The 27,733-nt window shown below is 40.4% G+C and overlaps 1 protein-coding gene across 6 annotated transcripts in view; it reads right to left on the bottom strand.

Annotated features, from left to right (window-relative positions):
- Positions 1-27,733, bottom strand: part of CFAP74 (cilia and flagella associated protein 74) — a 97,620-nt gene that overhangs the window by 27,255 nt on the left and 42,632 nt on the right. For all 6 annotated transcript variants that reach the window (XM_039509131.1, XM_039509132.1, XM_039509133.1 and 3 more), the window contains 9 exons: positions 26,097-26,270; positions 23,341-23,459; positions 15,757-15,823; positions 15,169-15,258; positions 10,911-11,084; positions 9,385-9,562; positions 4,577-4,689; positions 2,572-2,694; positions 1,552-1,673 (listed from right to left, as the gene is read on the bottom strand). In XM_039509131.1, the coding sequence (XP_039365065.1) occupies positions 1,552-1,673; positions 2,572-2,694; positions 4,577-4,689; positions 9,385-9,562; positions 10,911-11,084; positions 15,169-15,258; positions 15,757-15,823; positions 23,341-23,459; positions 26,097-26,270 (1,160 nt within the window). The remainder of the gene's footprint in view (positions 1-1,551; positions 1,674-2,571; positions 2,695-4,576; positions 4,690-9,384; positions 9,563-10,910; positions 11,085-15,168; positions 15,259-15,756; positions 15,824-23,340; positions 23,460-26,096; positions 26,271-27,733) is intronic.

The raw sequence follows: 27,733 nt of genomic DNA, 5'->3' as shown, positions 1-27,733 counted from the left end.
CCTTCGGTGGCTTACCTGCGGAGGGTCCGCTGGTCCCGCGGCTTCAGTGGACCTCCCGCACGCCTGCAGGAGGTCCACCAAAGCCACGGGACCAGCGGACCCTCCGCAGGTAAACCGCCGGAGGCAGCCTGCCTGCTGTGCTAGGGGCAGCAAAATCCCTAGAGCCGCCCCTGCCTAGCACCACAGCATCTGAGCATCTTCCAATCATTAATGAATGTACATTTGTGTGAGTTGGGGAAAATTTTATTATCCTCATTTTACAGATGGGGAACTAAAGCAAAAAAAGACTTGCCCAGCATCACACAGGAAGTCTGTTGGAGAACTCTGACTAGAGCTCAGGTCTCCCAAGTTCCAGGCCACTGCCTTAGCCACAAGATGTCATGCTAGGTATGTAAAGTATCTAGGAAACAAAGGTTATATCTACACCACCAAAAAAAACAAAACCCATGGCTGAGAGTCTCACAGCTTGGATCAACTGACTCAGGGTTGGGCTATGGGGCTAAAAGCAGCAGTGTAGACATTTTGGCCTGGGCTCTGAAACCCAACCAGGGGTTCTTGCTCCAGCCCAAGCAAAAATGTCTATACTGTTATTTTTTTGTCCTGTAGCCCAAGCCCAGTGAGTCTGAGTCAGTTGACCTGGGCTCTGAGACTTGCTGCCATGGATCTTATTATTTTTTTTTTTTGGCAGTGTAGATATTCCCAAAATACACCTAGAATGCTCCACAACAGCTCTGAACATTAATGACCCATGAATCACGCCAAGTGCATACTATACAGAGGTATTATAGTATCTGTTTAACGGTATGCTTGACCTCCATGGAGGCTGCCCTATAGATCTTCTGAGGCAGAACTGGCCTGAGGCTGGCTTCTAGTTTTGACATTGATTTTAACTACAGGGGAAAGCCAGAGGAAGAATAACAATGAAAAGTACAAGGCACTTTGTAGGTTATCCCAGGCTGACTAAATGTATTTGTGTATAATTAAATAATAAGCTTAACATTCTTCCCTCTCTAAAATATATACTGCTGGCAAAAGATGCTGGGTGTCTGCCTTAGAGACTGAAGTCTTCCATCCAGGTACAACACATGCAGCAGCTGTGAGAGTTTCCCCCACTAACCAACCAATGTGCTTCGATCCTGAAATGAAGTGACCAGCTCTTTAAATGATGGGGTAATTCAGTCTTCATGCCTGCTGAGTGTTTGGCTTCTCTGCCGACATAGCCAATATGGGACCCATTTAGTGGTATTTGTGGTTATGGTTATGTGCCTACCTGAATGAAGATGATCGAAAAACAAACAGATGGTAATGGAGAGAGACTTTCATCTATTCAAGCTAGTACCAAGAAAATTTTGAAGGCCTAATTAGGTGTTATGAGGCTTTTATTAAAACAAAAATTATTAAAATACTACTGGTCACTATATTAGTGTAGTTCACTGGCTAATTAAAATAACTAAATAGGGAGATCATAAAGAAATAACTTGTCTGAGAAGGGGGAAAAAATCAAAGCATCATACTAATAGACAATCATGAATGTATTACAGGATAGCTTACCTGCTTCGAATAATGATACAGTCTTGATAGAGCCGGTCATACATACAGATCTTTAGATCAACATTTGGATTGGGCACCCAAACAGGAACATCAACAGAGACTCCAATGACAGAAAAGTGTAGCTATATATTTGAATATACAAATCAATAATGGTTACTACTTTTCAGAGGCCATTGAAAATTTCTAACTAATCAGGATAAAGGGAAACTAGGTTTGTGCTGATAAACAGCAGAATCATATATCCTATTATTAATATTAAAGACAATTTAAGTAAACACAATGAAGAAAATGTCCTTTATAAATTAAAACGTGGCAGCTTTCACTTACCAGTATAAAACACAAACGATAGTAGTTTTTGTCCAAACATTATAGAAGGCATACGTGAGTGTCATACTGGCTAATATTTTAAGCTTATTCTTAAAATATAAGATTTTTTTTTTAAATTTAGCACTACAAGTTTAATAACCCTGGAGACTGCAGTATGTTTGTGGGATAAACAGTTATATAATGGTCAGCACAGTGCAAGCTGCTCTCACAGTGACTCCTCCCCCCACAAAAGGACTCAGCCCAGTCCTACTGGGAATATTCCTTCCTTCCGAAGAAGTGTATCCACAAACTCATGAGGGTCTGGACTACTCCTCTGCAGCTCTCTTTGTGGAGCTGCTGCTTTGTGGATTTTGGAGAGAGCCAGGTTTGGGGCAATCAGCCTCCTGCTAAGTATAGATTTTCTGCAAAACTACTAAGATCAACACCACGGCAGTGTGTGGCCTGAAATAAAAGTGTAGCATTAAAATACGTTGTAGTGGTAATTAGAGTTGTCACCTGTCCCAGTTATCATGCATTCTATGGGCGGTTTCACTTTCCTTTCTCAGGATGACTATAAACTTATTTTTCTCTAACCTCTCCCACAGCTTCAACCGCACCTCCCAACCCCTTGTAGTTCTTGTTACACACAGAAGGATGTCAAACTTGCTTTTCTTCAGTGTGTTGGATCAGACCCTGGCACTTAGAAACACTCACTGGTTTGCAGTTTGGGTTGTCAAATGTAATCTCAAATTCTGCATGTACATCCCCAGGGACAGAGGGGGTAAAAATAATCTGAAGTTTGATTGAGCTGAAGGGTCCAATTTCACCTTCTGTAACCTAAACATGATGCAAAAAAAAGTGTTACTAACTTTCATTTAAAATCTGGCTGTATTATTCTATTCTATATAGGACCTTATGCTGTGCTCATCATGGTAATATCTGAGCCTGTACTGAATTACTGGACCTTTGTACATATTGATATAATATATCAATATAAATGTTATATTGATCTATACAGTTACATAGTTCTGCCCATTGTCAGACTGAACACACTATGCTGGACACAGTAGTAAAAGTGTATCAATAATACCTTAAAGAGCTTGATCCTTCAAAAAACTGAGTACCTCATCTGAGTCACGGAGTACCTTCAGTTTCTAGAGGGTGCTCAGCATCTTGCAGAAAAGTTGCTCAGCCATGGACTCTAAGTGTGACATCTCCTCTGATGGAAGGAGGGTAGAATACCCACTGTCTGAGCTGGCGTATAAGTGATACATGAAGCAATGCTTTTTTATGCTACCACTCAAGGGCCTGTTCCTCCTCCCACTGAATTCAACAGTAGCAGGCTCAACAGCCTCTCCTACTCCCCTCCACAAGGGGAGCAGCAGAAGCCAACAGAAGCTTCCAGCCTATGATTGGTTTTGTAAAGCCCAGGACATGTGGAGATCCTGCTCCAAAGCAGCAAATGCCAGTTACTGCTGAGAGTGCAGGGATAAATCAGGGCCTTCCAGCCTCTCTCTGAGTGGATTCAGAGGCAGCTGCCAAGGGCCCCTTGCCCTGTCTTTCCCCCATCTCACATAGGATGCATCAGCAGTTGAGAGGAGCCTAGGTAGCCTCCTGCCATCATATTCACTCTAATCTGAAACCTTGTCTCTGGCCAGAGATTATCTATCTGGGTGAATTTCCCCTCCCCCCAATCTTTCTAGACTGCAAGCTCTTTAAGGCAGGCGTTGTCTTGCTAAGGCTGTGCAAGGCCTATAGCATTTTGAGTGCTACTACAATATAATAAATAATAATAAAAGCAGCAAACTATGGCCTGATTTCAGCTAAAGCATGAGACTTTACATCCCATACAGTTGTGGGAGTGTTTGCAAATTCCATGAAATAATGGTGAATCTATGAAAGGGGATGAAATTCAATGAAAATTCCCCAGTTTGACTACAATATGCTTTGGTTTAATTTTTACATAAAACGTATACTTTTAAAAGGCAAAGAAGACACAGAGTAGCTGAACCCAAGACTGAAATGGTGCCAAGTATAAAATAGGTGTAAACTCTTTCCTGACAGCTGGCTATGGTACATTTTAAGCAGAAAAAGGCAGTATAAGATAGGTCAAACTGAAGAATACCAATACAGTAGAACCTCAGTTACGAACACCTTGAGAATGATGATGTTCGTAACTCTGAACAAAATGTTATGGGGGTTCTTTCAAAAGTTTACAGTTGAACATTGACTTAATACAACTCTGAAACTACTATGCAGAAGAAAAATACTGCTTTCAACCATCTTAATTTAAATGATACGCCAGCCCAGACAGTGGGTATCCTTCCTTTGTCAAATCTTTTTTTTTATAATTTTCCCTTTACTTTTTTTAGTAGTTTATGTTTAACACAGTACTGTACTTTGCAGTATTTGCTTTTTCCCCCATCTCTGCTGCCTGATTGCGTACTTCTGGTTCCGAATGAGGGGTGTGGTTGACAGGCCAGTTCTTAACTCTGGTATTCATAACTCTGAGGTTCTACTGTACAAATTAAATGCCTAAAATAAAACCACACTAACTGTTATGTGATACGATGAAACCTTATGGGTATGTCAGTGCTCACACTGAAGTCAACACAAGTTTTGCTTGAGTAAAGAATGCAGGATTTGGTTCATGGTCAGTTTCCCTTGCTCAAGAATTGGACTAGCTGAATGCATGTACATATCTCAGTAAATAGGTTACCTTGCCCAGTGTAATTTCAATGGGTTCTTCTTCAGGCGGGGGTTCCGCTGGGCATTGTGCATTTTCTGCCTCTAGATCTGCCTCGGTGATTAATGCATCTTGACTAAGTTGTTCTAAAAGACAAACCAGATGTTGGGCCTCGGTAACTAACTCTGTTGAAAGCATCAGAGCCCATGTTCCTTGAGTTTGGGGGACATTTGCAAGATCCATATCTTCTCTCAGGCAAAAAAAAAAAAAAAAAAAACTTAAAAAAAAAAACTTAAAAAAAAAAAATAAAAAACTTTCTTTTCATTTTTTAATAATAAAAAAATTTATTATTAATACATAATATTAAATAACATCTTATATTATATACATATTATAGTATTATCTTCACTAAATTACTTTCTACCACATAATATTAATACCTCTCTCTTATATATATATATATTGATTTCTTTCATATATATATTAAATAATCACTTTCATATAAATATTTTTATTTTAATATTTTTCAAAAAATTTATTGTTTTGATTTCTTTACTGATTTTTTTCCCCCTATACCCTTTTGCCCCCCAGCCCCCCAGGCCCCCCCAGCCTCAGCCTCCTGCCCCACCCACCCCCCCACCCCCACCAGCTCAGCCCCTCCCTCCCAAAAAAAAGACCCTCAAGGGAGGAGGTGAAAGAAAGGGGAGAGAAAAGAGGAAGGGCAGAAAAGAAGAAAAAAGAGTGAAACAGGCAAAAGAAGAAAAAAAAAGGTGGAATTTGTCCTCTTGTTCTAAGCTCTGCCACCTCATAGGTGTACTAGTCTCTGTGTGTGCACATTGACAGAAAGCTTTTGCTGAATCCACACATCACACCCCTCATACACCCAGTGATCAGATCACACTCCACCCTACCCCCCACCCCACCCCCACCCACCCCCCCCCCCCCCACCCCCCCCCCCCCCCCCCCACCCCCCCGCCCCCCACCCCCCCCACACCCCCCACCCTCCTCCCCCGCCACTCTCCCTCCTGCCACCCCCCCCACCCCCCCCCCCCCCCCCTCCACCCCTCACCCCACTGCCCACACCACCCACCACCTGCCCCCCCGCCCCCCTGCTACCCTCACCCACCCCACCACTAGCAGCCCCACACCTTTATCAATGACCCAAATCACACAATATCACTATTTTGTGCAATTTATCAATAGATTAATCTTGTATTGTAGTAATTACTTATACTTTGTTATAAATTTGTAATATTTTTAAGGTAAAATTGTTATGCATGGCCCTAAGGTAAAAAAATTAAGGTTAAAAAAAAAAGTCTTTTGCTTCTCAAGAATTAGAATGAAATCAATTTGTGTAATGAATGAATGAATGAGGTGAATGAGGAAATGGTGGATGCAGTGTGAAGGAGAGGCAGGCACCACCCAGAAGGAGCTGCAGGGCTGAGGGACTGGGGGGACCGGGAGCTGAGCAGGGTGTGGTGGGGGAGGGTGAGGGCAGGGGGGGTGGGGGGTGGGAGAGGGGGAGGGTGGGGAGGGTGGGGAGGGGGAGGAGGTGGGGGGAGGGGGACAGGGGGGGTGCTGGGGGGGTGGGGGGTGCTGGGGGGGATGGAGGGCTGTGGCCTCCTTTTCCCCCTCTGCCTCCCCTGCCCCCCAGGCCCAGTGGGCACCTTGCCCCCAGTGGGGAGTGGGGGTGCCCAGCTGGGGCTGTTCAGTCAAACTCTGTTTCTTTTTTTTAGCTGACTCCTGATGGGTCTCTTAAACCCTCCCTTCCCCCTTTTTCTTTTTGCTTTCCCTTTTTTTGTTTTTGTTTTTTCTTTTTGTTTTGCCCAATGAAGAAACAGGAAACCAGACCAAGCAACAGGCCAACAGACTAGACCACCCCCCCAGACCCCCCACCCAGCCCAGTCCATCCCAGCCCCCAGGCCCCCCTCCCCAGGGCCTTCTCCCCCTGGCTCCCCCTCTCCTGTCTGCCTTCCCAATTGTGTGGCTGATTCGGTGTGGATTTCAAGCAGATCCCCTGCACCCCAAACCCACACCTCTTTGCCCCACCCACCCTTCCCTGCCCAAAGCCTGCTGGATGGCTGCTAAAAATGCTGGAAAGCTGAGCTAGAAAGCTGATTGATCACCCCAAAAAACCACCCCAAAAAAAAACCTTAAACAAAAAAACCTTCCAAAGAGCCAAATCCCCCCTATTTATTCCCCAGGGCAATGGTTATTTAGCAGTATTGAAGCAGCCATGAGCATGGAGGAATAATTCCTTGCCTACAGCCAGCAGGGAAGCAATGGTTGATGGGAAGGTTGATGGGGGGGGAACCTTTCCTCCTCCTCCTCCCCCCTCCCTCAATAATTGATCACTTTCTCCTCTCTCCTGATGGGCCTGGCAGGGGGGACCCTCCCCAGGGGGGGGGAGGAGGGAGATAACCTGCCAGCCTGCCTGCCTCTGCAGCATTTGATTCCTTCCTCTCCTCCCTCCCCTCTCTCTCTCTCACCCTCTCTCTCACTCACCTAGAATTCCAGCTCCAGGCTTTTTCCTGCTTTTTCCTGTTACATGATCCCAACTTTACACACAGGCAGGCAACACACACAGGCACTCAACAGCTCTCACAAAAAAAAAACAAACCACAACCACAACACCAGCCCAATAGAATCACAGGGTCAGACACCTCACCGCTGGAGGCACTGCAGGGAGATTCTGCCTCTGCCACAGACCAGAACTCCTCTCCCTCTCTCCTCCTCCGTGGGTGGGGGGGGGGGGGGGGGGGGGGAGGGGAAGGAAGGCTGCAATGTGCCTCTGCCCCCTGACCTGCAAGGGGGGCCCCGGCCCCCCTCAGCAGCGCCAGCGTCTCGTCTTGCCTAGCAACAGCTGCTGCTTCCGGGAGAGACGCTGTAGAGCGGGGCCCTGTCAGGGGCGGGGCCCGATTCAGGGGAATCGGCCAAATCGGCTTAAGGCCGGCCCTGGGGCTTTTGAGGAGGGGATTTATGAGGGATCTAGAGAATGATTTCTCTTTGTTCACATGAATGATCATGAGAGAAGAAGGTACAATTTAATTGTTAAAGTCATACTGTAAATGTTCAGAATGCAGCAAGACCTGTAGTTATTCTTAACTCATCCTCCTGTGAGAGTGAGTTCATAGTCCAGAGTTTGCTCTAGTCATGTGAAAGCTCTGTCTTCCCTGCTTATGAGCCTTGTTAAAGCAAAATCATACAGTTATGTTCTCTGTCAGGCTACAATGCTTCCAAATCTGGGTTTCTATACTTGAGTTCACCCTGCTTCAAACCCAAAATGTTGCAGAATAAAAGCAGTCTGTACTTATCACACATTTTTCCTTCCTGAATCCAACAGCTCCAGAGACACATGGACTCTGTTCCAGGTGGAACCCATTCAGAAGTGAAGGGACAGCAGGGGCGGCTCTAGCAATTTCGCCGCCCCAAGCATGGCGGCACGCCACGGGGGGCGCTCTGCCGGTCGCCGGTCCCGCGGCTCCAGTGAACCTCCCGCAGGCGTGCCTGCAGAGGGTCCGCTGGTCCCACGGCTCCGGTGGACCTCCCGCAGGTACGCCTGTGGATGCTCCACCGAAGCCGTGGGACCAGCGGACCCTCCACAGGCACGCCTGCGGGAGGTCCACCAGAGCCGCCTGCCACCCTCCCAGCGACTGGCAGAGCGCCCCCCGTGGCATGCCGCCCCAATCACGCGCTTGGCGTGCTGGGGCCTGGAGCCGCCCCTGACTGAGGCTAGGCTGACTCGTCTGTAGTTCCCCGGATTCTCTTTCTTCCCTTAATAATGAATACTTTAGATTGATTATAGCACCTACCCTCCTAAAGGATTCCAAAGTGCCTCAAACTATATTCATATTGCACCAAATAAAAGTGCTGGAGTGGGGGCAGTAACCAGCTGCTGACTGCATATGTAACACCAACAGACCCTGGTCATCGACAGGCAGGATCGAATCTGGGACCTCCGGAGCTAAATGCATGAGCTAAAAGCCATATGGTTGTTTAGTTAAGGCTGTAGAGTAGACTCATTAATCTCTCTCTCTCGGAGCCACTACATGGGACAGAACACCACACCCAGGAGGTGTGTGGGTTACACATACTTGTTCATAACTGGGGGAAGAGATATTGTATGTTGTAGAGAGAACACCATAATTGTAACAAAACAATCTAAAGAACTGTTACTGAATCTTTTAGGTTCAAAACACAAAATCCATATTTTAATTAAAAAAAGAGAAATCTTAATATGATTTTAACAGTGTCTTTTGATCAGAATGACTGGGAACACTTAGCTTCTTCAATATCTGTATTAATGGATGTAAGACTCCCCCCTCCCAAATCTTATAAAGCACAAAATAAAGATTAAAAGATGAAAGGAAAAATGTCTGAGGAGGTTCATCTGTATGTCACTTTGTTCCTAAAATTATAGGTTGTAAAAATAAACTTGTCATGTGGTTCTCTTGTGAAAGGTGGGTGTTCAGTTGATGAGACAAGAACAATGATAACAATTTTGTAGTCTCTGCATGAAAATCCAGTTGGATTTTTTGTTTTTATCTGAGGTTAGTAGTTGATAAGGAGTGAGGCTGGGGACATTCTTCACTGCTTTTAGTATATGCAGTGGTGCTAGTGGGTTATTTTTAGTGATTTTTATGTGGTGCCTAGATGCCTTTCTGTTGGGACAGCATACAAACAAAAACATGTATTACTACTGGCATGGTCATCATTTCATTTATTGAGCAGGTTTGCTAAGCATCTTAGCTTCAGTCTCTTACGTGAACCAATGAAACTGTTAGGAGAACGTTTAGCATCAGAAATTGCAGAAGGTCAATTTTCTAAAACCATAGTCTTACCTACATGGCTGCTGCCCAGGTTGTTTTCAGTCTTCTGGCTCTCACCCACCATGCAAGTCTGCCTAACTTCTTCAGTATGGACAGGAGAAACTTGTTCCTTGTTTTCATTTATAGATGATTCCACAGGACTGCTACTAGCTTTCTCTTCAGAGGTGATGCCATCCAAAGCTGGACTAACCTAATTGGATGATTTATAGAAAAGATTTTAAAACGTAAAACATAATTGCACCTAGCTCCAATTCCATCTGCCACTTTTCGAAAGGAAGTAGCCTTATTATCTAACTACATTCTGTATTGTACGTGGAGAAAATGCACTGTGCGTTCCAAACAAAGTGCACACTTTTTTATACTACAGTTTTATTGGTGGTAGGATGCAACTATTGCTCCTCAGAAATGGAATTGATATATTGAGCACAATTCACTAGAACATTGAGTGACTGTGTTCAGAAAAATGACTCAGGAAATTGACATTTCGTATTGGTTCTCAAGGACTTCATAACAAATTTCCTAAAACACACAAGTAAACAGGTGCTTTTCTTTAACTGCCAAAGCTGAAAATTCAGCCTTGGATCTGAGTCAAGCATAGCTTGATTTCTCTTTCAGTGAGACTTGTTACCAGTGATAAAAACTCTGCATCTGAAACTGGGCAAGTCTGCTGATGATGCATAGCCAGAATAGAATCCATATTACTTGTTAAGGTGTTCTGGATTTGCACTGTTAATTGGAATAAAGAGTGATAAACCTTTGTTTTAGGTATCAAAGAAAGTGGACATGAAAGAGAATATAGACAAGGAGTTGTGAATTCAGAAGGTGTAATTTCTAAATAGTCAATTTCCTTATATGAATAACACTTTTATATGATAGAATTAGAGTTGAAACCACAGTCAGCTCAGCAGTTTTATTGTACATTATGTTTGACGGTCTCTCTTATAACAGGCCTATCACTTTCTTAAAAATTAAAAAAGAGATTAATTTTGAAACACCTTGGAGCCAATCAAACTCTAATATATAAAAAGAAGAAGCTACAGATTGGGTTGATTTAAAAAAAAATCAGATGAAATATCCTCAAATTGTCCCATTAATTTACTGTGAGACTTAAAAATATATATATGTATATATAACAATATTGTTAATCAAGACAGCAGTTACAGGGCATGATTTGATTGATGGTATGATTTTTTTAAAACCGCACTGGAGGGAAAAAAAACAGATTCTCTGGAAATGCTACCCTGGAATCAACTAATTATCTCAGCTTTCATTTTTTTTTAAAAAGTAAGCTTCTAACTTTGTGGCTGCAGAGGAAAGCATGAAAATGTGACCTGTGTATACCCGAAATGCTCAGAAAACCCCAAATGTATTTTTTTTTAATTTTATAATTTTTAAACTAATTCCATTATATTTTGGGAGGCCCAAACTCTATTTTTGAATGCTTGCAGTTGGAAATGTTGCATAACTGTTTTTAAAATCTAACAAGCTCTACTGGTTGGAGTGTCTAAATCAGTCTGATGAAATGCCCTTGGACCCACCATTCTTTCGAGGGAAGATTTCGCTGTTGTTGTGCACGTGCCATTGTCACCCGCTGATGTCTGAAGTTTAAATCTTGTTCCCAAAGCACCACGGTTTGTCAGGATGATCATCCGTGAAATTGTCTCCCCCACCACATGAGTGCCAAAGTCAATGAGCTCTTTATCTAGTGCCAGCTGTAAGGAGAAAAACCATAATTACTGCTGTCCTAGATAGTAAGTAATGTCAATTAAATGAACATCTACCATTTTGAGCATAAGACTTTAAAGTCCTTATTACCTCTTCAAAGACCATGTCAAATAATGACACAAATTATGGGCACTCTTCTGTCTTTCATGTAGAAGCCAACCCATCTGAACAACGAAGTCATATTATAGTGAACAACTTTCCTTTCACTCCATTAAATGATGCTGGAAACAGTTGTAACTAATCGCAGAATCTGGCCATCATTGCATAAAACTTTGGTAACTCCTATTAAATCAAGGGAGTTATTCTGTATTTATACATTGGTTTGCAGGGCAGAATTTGGCCCCATTGTTCTTTTTATATCACAATTATGTGGACTTATCTTGCTGGTACCATGCTGGAAAAGAAGAGCGTCCAATGTGTTGTATTGATTGGCGATCAATTTGTGACACATTCTAGCTTGTTAGGTCTATAACAGCTTTAACCTTACAGTGACTCATTAGTAGAGGTGGAAATTTCATTGATCTTGTAATTAAGTTTATGGAAGAGGCATATGAAATAGTTTTAAGCATCAAGTGGCTGAAGAGAATGAGTCTTTCTTTTGTAAGACTTGTTATCCTTCAAACTGCTAGCAGATCACAGTGGGCTGAATTCCCACAAACTTTTAAAGCATACAGAATGTTTCTTTATACAATATACACTTCAATTTGTAAAATTTTAAAGTTGCTGTAGTTCAGAACTTTCCCCTCTCCCCATCTTTCTTTAAAGCTTCCACTAACTCTTTCCCAGAGAAAGTGTTGTTTCTTTTGAAAGGGATGGCAACCTTAACTGAAGCAAAGACATAGGCAAGTTGCTTTGGTTGACAAGGACTGTAGTAATGTGAAATAGAGAATGTATATAACTGTAATGGCCTGGAAAATCATTGAATCCATGATAGCAGAGAACTGGCCATCTGTTCTTTCAAATCCATATACACAACTCAAAGACTTTACGATCAATTAGATATTTTCTTATGGGTTTGCTGTGCAGCTAAATTTCACATTTAGTAGCAAATAGATATTAGAGCAGCTGATTTATTAGGCAATTTATTTACTGGCAATTTGCTGCCAAGTCCGGGGTGAATTTCTGAATCAGGCACTACAGTGATATTTAATACCAGTATCCGGGGCTGGAGCACCCATGGAAAAAATAGTGGGTGTTCTGCACCCACTAACAGCCCCCCCCAATCAGCTCCTCTCCCTCTCTCCCAGTGCCTCCCACCCACCATCAGCTGTTCAGTGGCATGCAGGAGATGCTGGGGGAGGGGGAGGGGCAAGGGTGGAGTGCGATTGGGGGAAGGGGAGGACTGTGCCAGGGGTCGGGCAAGAAGAGGTGGGGGTTTGGGGGAAGGGATGGAGTGGCGGGGCAGGGCCTGGGGTGGAGCAGGGGTCAAGCAGCCCCCCCCCCCCCGGCAACTCACAAAGACAGCATCTCTGCTCATGGCAATGGGAAATCAACAAAAAGTTGCTCATTTCAAGGGTTGACTTTTTTTACCTTGACTTGTAGGGAACAGAGATGATTAGAAGCACCTTTCGTTGAAGAAAAATTATGGGCTTAGTTCGTTTGTACAAATCAAGGTTCCCTAAGCAGATAGTCTGTTCCACAGCATTATGCATAAATTGCTCAACATAGTGGATTGGATCCCCCAGGTGATAGTTTTTCCTTCTGACAGTCTGTCAAATCCCTAGTTTGCTGGCTCTCTCAGAGTGTGGTGCAACACTCATCTTTATTGTCTTTAGGCCCCACCCCAGTAAATCATTTAAGCACATGCTCCGCTTTAAGTATCAAGTAATCGTACTGAAGTCAAAATGACTTCTCATGTGTTTAAATTTAAGCACATGCTTAAGTGGTTTAATAGATTGGGGATTTCCTGAATAATACATGGAATTTCCTTTCACAGTTTCTATTTTCTAATTTTTCCTCTTCTGTGTATTTGATTATTTTTGCTTTGTTTCACTATCTATCTATGAGTAAAACTTGCTGTCTGCTGAGCTCCCAATGTGCAATGCAATAAAGAACAACAATGCTAAAAATTCCAAGCTAGAGCAAAACAATTTTTTTTTATTTAAAGTTTTTTCAGCAAAAAATGCAGATTCGAAAACATGGAAACATTCTGCAAATTCACATTGTTTTTGCCTAATATTTTAAGTCAAGAAAAAAAAATCTTTAAAAAAAAAAAAACCCTCAAATCAAAGCATTTCATTTTGATATTTTCAAAATTAAATGTTTACATTTTTGGTTCAAAATAATTTTTCATTTTGGAATGTCCTTTAATTTTATTTTTCAAATTAAACTTTAAAAAAATGTTCAACCAAAATGAAACATTTTGTTCAACCTGAAATGAATTTTTTTCAACTCTTTGATTCATGGAAAATGTTTGAAAATTTTCATTTTTGGTTTGATCTGACACAACTTTAAATTAATTAATTTTATTTATTTATTTTTAGACTTGCCAATGAACTAAAAAAAAAAATCTATAATTTGCCCAGTTCTACTCCAGGATAGCTCTCCTGTGTCTAAATCCTTTTTATACCTGTTTGTGCTGCTAGTAGGACTACTAGTAATACTCCAAATTTTCTATTTGCTAGCCTGATTCCTTAGTGACTGCTATATTGGAAAAATCATCCTGCACACCCATTTCCATCCAGTGTCTAGATTTTAGTGTCAGTTTGGAGGCACACATTGTTTTTCCCCATCTCCTTTGGTCTCTGATGTAATCTTGTGACTGATATATCTTCACATATCTGATAAGGAAGTTTCAAAAGACTGGTTGCTCTGACAAAGTACATTCTTCAAAGTAGCCCATGAGAAATCAAATGCCCCCACTTAAGAAAAACTAGCACCTCCTGTGAAAATACTGTGTGTTAAGGCTTAAATATAATAGGTGTATATTCCTCACTTGAAACCAGGTTTAAAAATTCTCTAAAGGCTGATACTTTGCATAAGGAGAGATGATTTATAAGTTTTATTATGAATAGATGGAGGGATCTAAAGATGTTATATGATTTTTTTGTCTATATGGAAAGCTAAGCTTAAGAACAAACTCCCTGAGACACAGGCTAGATTTTCTAAGAAACATAAGGACGTAAGGTACGCAACTTCTATTTGTGACTTTGAACATCTTTCCCCACTTTCCTGTCATATTGTGCCACAATTTTTTAAACAACTCCCAACTGGTTTCCACTGGAAGTTAAGGTCACGGCTCATGGTGAACTGTATATGTTAAAGTGATTTTGTAAACGTCTCAGTGAAACCCTCAACATTTGTGTGTAAGATAGCATGTCTTCTCATACAATAAGTTATTTTCACCTCCAATAAAATATGAAATACATTTTGTAATGTTATGTTCAAAATAAAATGAGAAGGAAAAGTAATGGGTGTTGGCTACATGTACCACGCATTTACCAACTCTTTTTCCATGTTAATTAGAGGACCCAAATGATAAAGCCTTAACTATAATTTTAACAGATTTTAACTATAAGCACATGAGTACCTTGTAAGGTCCTTGGGGGCAGAACATATGTTTGTTCAGTGTCTGTACAGTCCCTAGTGCAATGGGATCCTTGTGCATGACTAGGGGATCTAGGCACTTCTGTATTGCACATAATTAATAAATCACAGTAGTAAGAGTCCCACTGACTCCAATTTGAGTACTCACATGCTTAAAGATAAGCACACGCATAAATCTCTGCAGAGTTTGGGGCCTGAGACCTTAAACAGCATTTCTTGTTTAACTCAAAATATAACAATGCATCTACTAGGCAGAAATGTTGGACATTGTTTACTAACATGCTTACAAAGAACCTTACAAGCTATAAATAAATCTTTATGAAATATGCTGATAGTAGTGCTGTACTTCCATAGAATAATCTATTCAGGAATGAATCATTATGGCAAGAGAGTACTTTAGACAGAGAGGAATAAGAAAGTGAAAAGTGTATACATTTCTAAGTATTCTCACTAATATTTATATTCATTTTGCTCTTACACTGGACTCTCTCAAAGTATTTAAAGTTTAAAAAAAAATTGACTTACAACACATCTCTTGGTTGTACATTTCAATGGAATGGAAAAGGAACCATTCTGAGCCAAAAATGTGACTTTTCCTTCAAGAACTTCATTTATCTAAACAAGATAATTTAAAAAAATTAATGATGCATCTAAACAGATTAAGTATTAAATCTTTAGCCATCTGAAAAAGTTAATCAACTTATAAATTACAGTAAAAAAGAAATAAATACATTCTTAAGGTTAGATATAACATAATTTTAGTATGTCTAGGTTTCTATGTAACTGCAACATTTTTTTTTTTGCTAATTACCTAACTTTTTTCAGGAAGGTAACATCCAACATGTTTTCAGCCTGACAATACATGCTACAGATATACTTAATGCTTGAAGTTGTAATAAAATATTGTATTAGAAAATGCCAGTGTGTGGTGTGCAAGATACTTAAATTAGAATATTATTTTTAAGGCTGTAATTATCTTTGTTTCCTTTCTAACAATAAACAAAATTGGACTAATGATACTATTATCAAATTAGGTGGGTGGATAACGCTATTATTCACATCATCCTGTAACTAACATATTTGTATTATAATTGCTGCATAAAGTGCACTTACCATTGGTTTAAATGTTACCACCACTTCACATGACATTCCAGCAGACATCTGGCCAGGTGGATCAAAGCTGTGCAGATCATAAATATATGAGTTAGATTTATATTTCAAAATCCGGCTCCCAAAATTCACAGGAAAATTACATATTTTTACTTGGTTGAATTTATTACATACAAGTCAGAAAGAGTGACAGGCCAGTGAAAGGCTGTGCAAACATTGAGAAATAATAAATAATCACACTTTGTACTTATATAGAGCTTGTCACTGAAAAATCTCAAAGTGCTTTAAAAAGGCGAGCGTTATCATGCCCATTTTACAGATGGGGAAACTGAGGCATTGAGGGGTGAAATGACTAGCACAAGATCACATAAAGTATCAGTAGCAGTGTCAAGAATAGAACCTAAGTCTTTTGACTTCAGTCCCCTGATTTAGCTACTAGGACACAGCTTCTCCCAATATCTACATGTCTGTTGAGCATCCTGACCTGTAATACCTCTGCTAATCAAGTTCCAGAGCAAGGAAAAAAGAGAAATTAAAAAGAACCATGCAGTTGCAAGCTCACTATACAATATTACACTATATGTTGTCTGTTGCAAATTGTACAGACAGTAACATTGATATCTTATCCTCTGAGTAGAAGTTGTCAGTCATTTCAAATTGTGCCATATTTTATGGTCTTTGTGATGTGAACAAAAAGTCCACCAGGGACTTCAGTGAGACCATTAAACTTCTTTTCAACTGTGACTGAAACAGGATTTGTGAGACAAGAAATCTAGGTGCTGCATTCTAAGTACTGCTATTGAGTCACAGCTGAGGGTCTGTTCTGGCTACATGGCAGAGAAGATGGAAACTAAGCAAATGAAATAACTGCATATTATTAGCCAGAGGAATTCCCAGTCAAGCTGGACTATCTTGGAACTGTTAGAAACACACCTTAAATCATAAGAAAAACTAATCTTATGAAAAGAGCATTTAAAAAAAATCCTCCTCCAATCGCATTTGGAAAAAGGGAACACCATTCAAGGTTCTGGGGTTGAAACATGCTTACAGTCTGGAGAAAGTTTGCTAGACTAATCTTCACTCTTAGCAAGGACTCTCAACCACAAAAGTAGCCTAAATTCAGCCAGTGCAGCCTGGAAATGGCAAAGATGATGAGCTTTCATTTGGAGAGTAATCAACATCAAGGTCTGAACATCTCCAATGTTTACTAGTGACAAAGAATCCTGTGGCACCTTATAGACTAACAGACGTATTGGAGCATAAGCTTTTGTGGGTGAATACCCAGTTCGTCAGATGCATGTACTACTTCACCATATTGCATACATTCATTCACACTATATCTCCTTATACCCCTAAACACGTCTGCATTATTGCAGCTCCTGTGTGTATGTGATGGGGGGGAGAGTAGTGTGGACAGCTATGGAGTCCCTTATGGAAAATTCCTTCAGGATAGAAATTGGGATCCTTTCAAAAAAGATATATAGATAAAATTTCTAGCTAGCTACTTGGTAAATGTAAAGGGAAAGATTATAATTTAGTTTTTGAAACCTAAATTAATTCAGACATATTTTTCCATGCAGTTTCACAAAAACTGCATTAATGTACTTTGCTCACAGTACCTGAAGCTTAATTTGTAATTGGATGGTACTTTGACAAACCTATTAAACCAGGGTAAGATTTAGGATTTTTAGCAAAAGTTGTAATTTATATTTCAGTCACATATCAAGGACGTCGAATTAAATATGCAATTCAATGAACATACTAAATGAAGACAAAATTAACCAATCCTCAAGAGCATCTAAAGATCTGTAAGAAAATGGCTTTCCTAATCCATAAAAAAGTGTATTCATTTAATTTTAATTAAGACGTCTTAATAGTTAAAATCATTAGTTCAAATTTTAGATCAATGTACAGTAGACTCCAAAACTGGCATAAAGTTAGACGCCTATTCAGAAAAGCACTTAAACATGTTTAAAACTAAGCATGTGCTTTCTTGAACTGGGGTCAGATTTGCATCTCTTTCTCCGTGAGTCTGTGACTAAATTGTTCAGCAATCAACCTCTTCCCCTTTAACAATGAATGTGACAATATTCAAGATATTATAATAGCTTAAACTAGTCAATAGAGTCAAATATCCTATTTCTAATTCAAAATGTGTTAAATTAAAACTGCAAAGGGCCATGAAAGGCTGCACTGAGAAGGATATTTGAAAGCAAGAGATAAAATTTAACAAGAGCTTCTACGGCTGATTGAATTCATAACTTGTAGCTCTCAAAGAGGTTGTGCTCAGTCAGTAACTGTATCTTGTTCATATTCCAATACACTGTTGTAGGAACTGAAAGCGTGGGGCTTGGTTTAGACTTTAAGGTCAGAAGGTACCATCATGATCGTCTAGTCTGACCTCCTGCACAACACAGGCCACAGAATCTCACCCACCCACTCCTGTAATAAACCCCTAATCTATGTCTGAGCTATCAAAGTCCTCAAATCATGGTTTAAAGACTTCAAGGTGCAGAGAATCTTCCAGCAAGTGACACGTGCCCATGCTGCAGAGGAAGGCAAAAAAAACCCAGGGCCAATCTGCCCTGGAGGAAAATTCCTTCCTGACCCCAAATATGGCGATCAGTTAAACCCTGAGCATGTGGGTAAGACTCACTAGCCAGACACCCAGGAAAGAATTCTCTGTAGTAACTCAGATCCCATCCCATCACAGGCCATTGGGCATATTAACTGCAAATAATCAAAGATCAATTAACTGCCAAAATTAGGCTATCCCATCATACCATCCCCTCCATAAATTTATCAAGCTTAGTCTTGAAGCCAGACATGTCTTTTGCCTCCACTGCTCCCCTTGGAAGGCTGTTCCAGAACTTCACTCCTATGATGGTTAGAAACCTTCGTCTAATTTCAGGTCTAAACTTCCTGAGGGCCAGTTTATATCCATTTGTTCTTGTGCCCACATTGGTACTGAGCTTAAATAATTCCTCTCCCTCCCTAGTATTTATCCCTCTGATATATTTATAGAGAGCAACTGTATCTCCCCTCAGCCTTCTTTTGGTTAGGCTAAACAAGCCAAGCTCTGAGTCTCCTTTCATAAGACAGGTTTTCCATTCCTCGGATCATCCTAGTAGCCCTTCTCTGTACCTGTTCCAGTTTGAATTCATCCTCCTTAAACATGGGAGACCAGAACTGCACACAATATTCCAGATGACGTCTTACCAGTGCCTTGTATAAATGGTACTAAAACCTCCTTATCTCTACTGGAAATACCTCGCCTGATGCTTCCCAAGATCACATTAGCTTTTTTCACCGCCATATCACATTGGCGGCTCATAGTCATCCTGTGATCAACCAATACTCCGAGTTCCTTCTCCTCCTGTGTTACTTCCAACTGATGAGTCCCCAGCTTATAACAAAAATTCTTGTTGTTAATCCCTAAATGCATGACCTTGCACTTTTCACTATTATATTTCATCCTATTACTATTACTCCCGTTTACAAGGTCATCCAGATCTTGTTAAGCACCATGGCTTATCTTATTGAGGTGGCTAGAAATTCAAAGCACATCCTATCACTACAAAGTGGCAGAGGGCAGTGAGCTGTAAAATAGAATCTCTCGAGTATGAAATCAGTTATTGTAGTAACATGACTTGTTCATTTCAGTGTGGAATATATTGTGTCACTTCACTGGGGTACAACAGAAACATCAACGTCAGAAACTATTTCCTCAGGTTAGCCTGAAGAATTGGCAACTTTTATTTTCAATTACATGCAGAGCAAGCAAGTTTGGTTCAAGCTGTTTCATCTGTTAATAAATAGCATTTACACACACAATGCTGCCTTTTTTCACTTTTAAGCCTGATCATAATTGGTCTTCTTTTGTTTGGTTTAATAGAATTCCAAATAAATGTGATATTTCCTTTTTTTTTTTTTAATTAAAGTTTCAGTGAATTCTTGGGGGAATAATTGATATTTTTGTGGGTTCAGAACATCTCAATCTAAGATTAGCCTATGAAGAATGCTTGAAAAGAAAGACCCGGGATGCTCTCATTTGCTGATTCATAGGTATACAAAAGGAATTTATCAATATAGTCATTTATTGGAATCTGTTCCAATGGGACAAAATATTTTGTTACATAATCTATTGTCAATATTATGTTAAAGAATTGATGTAGACATCCCTAGAAATTTCCATTTAAATGATCTTTGTTATAAAGATTTCTATTCCTTTATTTTATCAGCTCTTTTCATCTTAGCCTTCATATGAACTACCAATAATCAGGAAGTTAACCTGACCCATATCACAAAGGAGGGCAACTGGATCAGCGAAACAATTTCTGTGTTAATGTAAAATCCCTTTTAGTGGCCCAGACAGAAACTCAGGTCCCTTTTCTCTAATTACCAGGGTGGTTCTTTGCCTTTTTCATAGTGCCTGATACATTAAGTAAAACACAACAGAAGTATTCATTCAGGGCTTGAACCAAAGCCCACTGAAGTGAGCAGGAGTCTTTCCATTGACTTCAATGAGCTTTGGATCAGCCCCTTGTTCATTATCACTTAGGGCTAGTCTACACTTACCAGCCGGGTCGACGTGGTGAGTTCGACTTCTCGGAGTTCGAACTATCGCGTCTAATCTGGACGCGATAGTTCGAACTCCGGAAGCGCTGCGGTCGACTCCGGTACTCCACCACTGCAAACGGCGGTGGCGGAGTCGACCTTGGAGCCGCGGACTTCGATTCCGCGGCGTCTGGACGGGTGAGTAGTTCGAACTAGGGTACTTCGAATTCAGCTACGCTATTCACGTAGCTGAATTTGCGTACCCTAGTTCGACCCCGCTTCTTAGTGTGGACCAGCCCTTAGATACTACAGAGATGAGCACATTAGATTTACTACTATTCTCTTAATCCTCATTTTGCAAGACCAAGTAATTTTTCCCTTCACACTGGCATGGAATATTAATGATTTTAGGTAAAAGAAAAAGTCAGATAATTCTTATGCCCCATCCCTCCTCACTCTTTTTTGTCTGTTTATTTAGATTGCAAGATATTTGGAGCAGGAATCAGTTATCCTACATCGGCCAGATTCTCAAATGCTCAGCACCCACAACTGGAACTAGATTTTCAGAAAAAAAATCAACTCCCTTGTAGGCACTTAAGTAAATAGTCAGATTCTCAAAAGTGCTCAGTTTGCTGGATGCCAGGCTCCTTTGAAAATCTGACCAGTTATTTAGGTGCCTAATTGGGATCTTAAAATCTGATCTCAGTTGTGGCTGCTGAGCCCTTTCGAAAATTCTGGTCCATGTCTATACACTTCAGTGCTTTTCTGTGCAGTTAATTTATAACGAATCGTCTTGTCACCAATGTGTGAGTGGAAAGTGGGCATCTAACTTCCTTAGGTGTCTTTAAAAAGAAATGAGTTAAGGCTGGGATTTTCAAGCAGCTGGAATATGGAAGGAACTATATGAAATTAAATTCTATCTTGTCTAAAGACCTTCATGTAATTACCAGAAACAAAGGGTAGGAATTAGGAAACAAAGGGTAGGAATAAATGGTCAATTTTCAGAACGGAGAGAGGTAAATAGTGATGTCCCCCAGGGGCCTGTACTGGGCCCAGTCCTATGTAACATATTCATAAATGATTTGGAAAAAGGGGTAAACAGTGAGGTGGCAAAATTTGCAGATGATACAAAACTACTCAAGTTTCAGAGTAGCAGCCGTGTTAGTCTGTATCCGCAAAAAAAACAGGAGTACTTGTGGCACCTTAAAGACTAACAAATGTATTTAAGCATGAGCTTTTGAAAAACTACTCAAGATAGTTAAGACTCTGAAGAGCTACAAAAGGATCTCACAAAACTGGGTGACTGAGCAACAAAATGGCAGATGAAATTCAATGTTGATAAATGCAAAATAATGCACACTGGAAAACACAATCCCAACTATACATATAAAATGATGGGGTCTAAATTAGCTGTTCCCACTCAAGAAAGATCTTGGAGTCATTGTGGACAGTTCTCTGAAAACATCCACTCCATGTGCAGCGGCAGTCAAAATAGCGAACAAAATGTTGGAAATTATTAAGAAAGGGATAGATAAGACAGAAAATATCATTTTGCCTCTATATAAATCCATGGTATGCCCACATATTGAATACTGCATGCAGATGTGGTCACCCCATCTCAAAAAAGATGTATTGGAATTGGAAAAGGTTCAGAAAAGGGCAACAAAAATGATTAGAGGTATGAAACGGCTGCCATATAAGGAGAGATTAATAAGACTGGGACTTTTCAGCTTGAAAAAGAGATGAATAAGGGGGGATATGATAGAGCTCTATAAAATCATGACTGGTGTGGAGAAAGTAAATAAGGAAGTGTTATTTATTCCTTCTCATAACATAAGAACTAGGGATCACCAAATGAAATTAATAGGCAGCGGGTTTAAAACAAACAAAAGAAAGTATTTTTTCACACAATGCACAGTCAACCTGTGGAACTCCTTGCCAGAGGATGTTGTGAAGGCCAAGACTATAACAGGGTTCAAAAAAGAACACAATAAATTCATGGAGGATAGGTCCATCAGTGGCTATTAGCCAGGATGGGCAGGGATGGTGTCCCTTCATAAACTTATCAAGCTGAGTCTTAAAGTCAGTTTTCTTGCCCCCAACTGCTCCCCTTTGAAGGCTGTCCCAGAACTTCACTCCTCTGACGGTCAGAAACCTTCGCCTAATTTCAAGCCTAAACTTGTTTGATGGCCAGTTTATATCCATTTGTTCTTATATCCACCTTGGTGCTAAACTTAAATAACCCATCTCTCCCTGGTATTTATAGAGAGCAATCATATCTCCCTTCAGCCTTCTTTTGTTTAGGCTAAACAAGCCAAGCTCTTTGAGCCTCATTTCATAAAGCAGGATGCATGAGGCCTCTGCAGGATTGGAATAAATGACCAAAGGTACCACTGTGAGTGGGGTCCTGGTATTTTGAACATCTTGGGTACAGTGATTTTATTCAACACATTCCTGTAAAAAGGGCCAACAACTGACAGGTCATCTTGCCAAAGAGCACATCTTAAAAAAAGATGCCTGAAGTAAGGCTCCTAATTCTGTGTCCAGATACCTAAATGAATGTTTCTCAGAACTATTGCAAACCAGGCCTCGTTTAAGTGCTTACGTTTGGATTTAGATGTCTAATTTTAGCCACCTTTCCCCCCCCCCCCCCCCAAGTCTCAGCAGAGATGTTATGTCTGCTGCAATTTACGTTTTGGAGCGGATGGTAGTAAATAAAATCCCATTAGCACATTTTTAAAGCACAAGGGTAGAGGATTCACATAAGGGATCTAATGACCTTGATGCTATGCTTTTGTACTGTACATGACATAAATGAGAGATGGGAAAAGGAAAAAGGAATAGCAAAGGGAGATGAGATTTGTTTTGGAAGGTAATTTTTTTACAGCTCTATTTAACAGAACTGACTCTACTGAGAATAAAATATAAATGCAATAAATACAAGAGCTTCCTGCTTGTAACTTTATAAGATTGTTCTGATTTTAAGGGTGCAATAAATCATCCTCTCAGATTTTGAGCCTGTTTACTTACTGAATATTGATGAAATCTTTGAGATGCTCACTGACTCCCACCAGCTTACAGAAGTTAACACTGTAGGATGCATTTATCAAAATTATCTTCTTTTTGTAGGTTTTACCAACATCAAAATCCTAGAAATAGCACACACATTAAATCACACCTTCATGGAGCTGGTAGCATTTTCACATGTGATAATGATTTTTTTTTAACGTGTACTGCAGTAGCATCCGAAGGTCCCTATGAGAATCATGGCCCTTTATACTAAGTGCTGTACAAAAACATTTAGGAAGCTTTTCTGCCCCCAAACAATCCAATTTAAGACAAGAGACACAACTGGGCAACAAACAGCAAGAAGGAGGTGGGAACTAGTAATAGGATCATGTGGTAGCATTAGCCAGCTGTGTGCACAACTTCATGTTTCCAAGCCATTTTATTGGTTGCCTGCAGTGAATGCATATAAGAATATTATTACATTAATGTTTGATTCAGGGTCTAGTACTCTGAGCACAGGATTGAGAACCAGAAACTCCAAGGCAGTTTTGAAATCAGTCATTAAACTATAGTCTGCACTATGGCTCCAGCTAGTTTTTAAAAACTGGTTAGGATTTAGAGGAAATTTTCCCAGTGCATACCCTTCCCCAGTACACACCAGGTCAAAGGGTCCCAGTTCTAAAGGTGGAATCGTGTAGCTGCAGTTTCCACTGACTTCAAATGGAATTGTGAAAATTATAAATGCTACGCAAGTGTTAGGTATTATTTACTGCCTTTTAGAACTGTATTTTATAGGCGCATTGTCATCAATGAATTACATATTATTAACAAGGAAAGCTAAATAATTACCCAACAGTAGATTAACACTAATTTGCAAATTGTTTACAAATATGAATACCATCTATTATAGGTGCAGATAGCATAGTACTAATTCACTGATTCATCTGGGCCTCCTAAGAAGGGGGCTCCCAGTCAGTCAGTGTGCCTGCAGTCACCGTAAAGGAAATAGGAATTATTCTGCAAGTAAAATGGAATAGGGGAAACTATAAAAGATTTAACAGCTGATCTGCTGGTCTTTTTAAACATGGGGATATTTTTAAATCTCACATGTAATCTAATTATCAGATTTTTAAAAGTGCTCAGCACCCACAATTAGAATAAGATTTTCAAAAAAGCTCAGCTGCATTTAGGCATGTGAAGTGATTGGATTTTCAAATGGGCTCCATATCCACCAGTGGAAGCTACTAGGTGAAAATTGGGCCATGTGACCCTTTCTGAAGTAATAGGAACTTCACGCCAACCATATTTTTGGAATGAGCTTATAATTTCTTACTAAAATTGTGTATGAAACTCCAACCACAACAGAAAAAGGTAAGAAGATTTCTTCCTCTGGCCCTCATCTGTTTATGAAGCTGTCATCCTTTGTTTAGTTCCATATGAAAAGAAATATGAAATGATCACTAGAGTGTTTGCCAAAGGACAGGGCACATAAAGGCAAAGCTTTCAGTCTTGTTGATAATGCACTTTAAGATTTAAAAAGACTTCTCGCATCTTGCCTGAACCTTGACTTCAGTTTGATACTTTCAGAGAGTTGTGTGTCTGCTTGGATACAGCAACTTCACTTTTCTAGCATGTTCACGGTTTTCCTTGGGCATGTTTTTAAATGGGGAAATGGTACTGTCCAATATGGCAAAACGCTTTCTGAAATTTCAGAAATTCACTGCTGAAAAGCCACCAGTTCGAAGCTTCATAAGGGATATCAGAATCTTTAAGTAAAACGAATTTAGTTCTCAAAAAACTGAGCAGGGAAGCATTGCAATGAACTGGCTATAATACCAGGGGACAATGGGGGGCTTGGAACATGCTCCACCTGCCCTCAAGCATAAAAATACCTAAGAGCTAGAGAAGTTTGCTAAGGAGTTAACACCCTGAAGCAAGAAGCCTGCATATCGTATCTGTGAAGAGCTAGGGCTAGAACCAGCCCTGCCCCACTATGTGTTTCCTCCCATGTATATGAAAAACCACAGCAGAAAGGCTGCATGAGGGAGGATATTTCCACCCAATTCTGCCATCTCTCTACACCCAGTGAGAGCCCACTCTTCCAGTACTCCATACTAGGAGATATGCCAGAGCAGGGCAGACAGCTTGGGAAGTATGGTCTGTATATCAGTTATATACCCACCACGTAGCTTACCCATGTCCCTTGAAGGAATAAACTTTGGTGCACTGACCACGAATAGGGATGTGGCTGGCCGAAAAGTTGAGTTCATATTTGATGCTACGAAATCATTAAAGTGTGCCTATTTGGGGAACATTTCACAGTGGCCCAGAAACTGGCTCTGTAAGAGGTGACAGCGCATGGTGGGGGTTGGGGGGAAAGGGGAGGAGAATGTGACATTGTGTTGAATACTAGAAAGCTATTGTTCCTGTTCATAATTAAATTATATCTGACAGTGGGATACACGACTTTCTTTAAGCAGCTTTTTATTACATTAATATTGTATTTATGCCACATACTCTTGAAATAGTTATTAGGTTAAGTAATTTATTTTTAATTGATTAGCATGGAACATAGCCTAACAAGAACCACATAACTGTATCTCCTCAGGCAGCTTCAAATTATGTGCTGACCTTTCTAACTGTTTTAATTCCTTAAAGTCTGAAAGCCCATTTAAGTCGATGGGAGTCTTGCCTGTGATTGCAATGAGCTTTTGACTGAGACACTGGTTTGTACATACAGTAAATACACAAAGCCACAATGCAAAATGTGCACCAACCTTGAAGTGAATAAGACTTGGTTTGCTATAAAAAGGACACCCCTTAAATTCATGACCGGACACAACTTGTTTGCGAATAATTCCACTTCGAAGTTTCTCCAAGTTTTCAGTGAAAATCTTTCTTTCCATTTTACTTGCACCTAGTGGTTTGGGATCTGTTTCATCTTTTGGTACCTAATAATTGAAACGAATAAAAATGGTAATTTATTGATAAGAAACCATAGTTCACAGATTTTTTGTACACGCTTGCATTCCACCAAATTTTCAGAACAGAACCCTAATGTTGAGCTTACAAATTTGTGCCTTAAATCTGTTCCAGAAAACTCAATTTTCATATTTTAATTAGCAGGCACTGATTGGATAGCTGGGTATATAACCAGTTGATTTGTATGTGCAAACGCAGCATGTAGACAGACAAATGGTTATGCATTCAAAATTAAAGGCTAATCTGAGGCCTCTTGAAAATCAGGCTCAATGTATTCTCTAGACTAGACAGTAAGAAGAGAAAATGATACTGTAGGTCAGTGGTTCCCAAACTTGTTCTGCCGCTTGTGCAGGGAAAGCCCCTGGCGGGCCGGGCCGGTTTGTTTACCTGCCGCATCTGCGGGTTCGGCCGATTGTGGCTCCCAGTGGCCGCGGTTTGCTGCTCCAGGCCAATGGGAGCTGCTGGAAGCAGTGGCCAGTACGTCCCTCGGCCTGCACCGCTTCCAGCAGCTCCCATTGGCCTGGAGCAGCGAACCGCGGCCAGTGGGAGCCGCAATCAGCCGAATCCGCGGACGCGGCAAGTAAACAAACCGGCCCGGCCTGCCAGGGGCTTTCCCTGCACAAACGACAGAACAAGTTTGGGAACCACTGCTGTAGGTTAACAAAACATATTTGCCAAATCTGCTCTCAGATGTATGCATGGAGTTTCCACAGAGATGGATAAAGTTATCAGAAAGTAGAATGTGGCCCTTTTAGGAAAAGCTGAAGAAGCTATCATTTAAAAGAAAAAGACTATAGGCCCAATTTTTCAAAAGCGTTAAGAAAATGTGCCTCTGCAGTTTTGAACATGTGTGTAATTCCAATATATTGCATAACAAGGAAATATGTGGTTTGGGCCATTTCTCACTTACTCTAGATAATTCAGGTTTTTCTCTTTTTACATTTAAAGAGTCAAGGAGAGGAACAGCTGAATACAAGTACTGAAAACTGTCGTCTGTATAAGAGGTAAAGTGGCAGTGAACTGAATAGATAGAAAGTGTTACATTAGATATTTAGGCATTCAACCCTCTCATTTTAATCTCTCTTTCTGATTACTAGCATTCTTCAAAAAGTTCCATCCACATAATGATAATCATTATGGGACAATCTACTGCGGAGGAATTTTATGTACCGTTTCTGATCCTCTCCACCCTTGTTTCAATTCCGAACTGAGCTAACAGCCCAAATGGCAGTTTGTTGCTGGTTACCAAACTATAGCCTGTAGTTTAAGCAAGTGGAAAATAGTCAAAAATGGTGCAATTAATAATCAAAATACTTGGGTATCATGATAAAGAATCACATCAGTTTTACTATTGCCTCATTGTAGGGACCAGAAGCTGGAGGATAAATTCTGTCCATCAGTTTATGCAAATCAAAAAGACAGAAATTGTGCC

The sequence above is a fragment of the Mauremys reevesii genome, linkage group 21 (assembly GCF_016161935.1).
Source record: "Mauremys reevesii isolate NIE-2019 linkage group 21, ASM1616193v1, whole genome shotgun sequence".
NCBI classification, from domain to species: Eukaryota; Metazoa; Chordata; order Testudines; family Geoemydidae; genus Mauremys; species Mauremys reevesii.
Note: the sequence above shows the minus strand (reverse complement) of the source record. Positions and strands in the feature narration are given on the sequence as shown.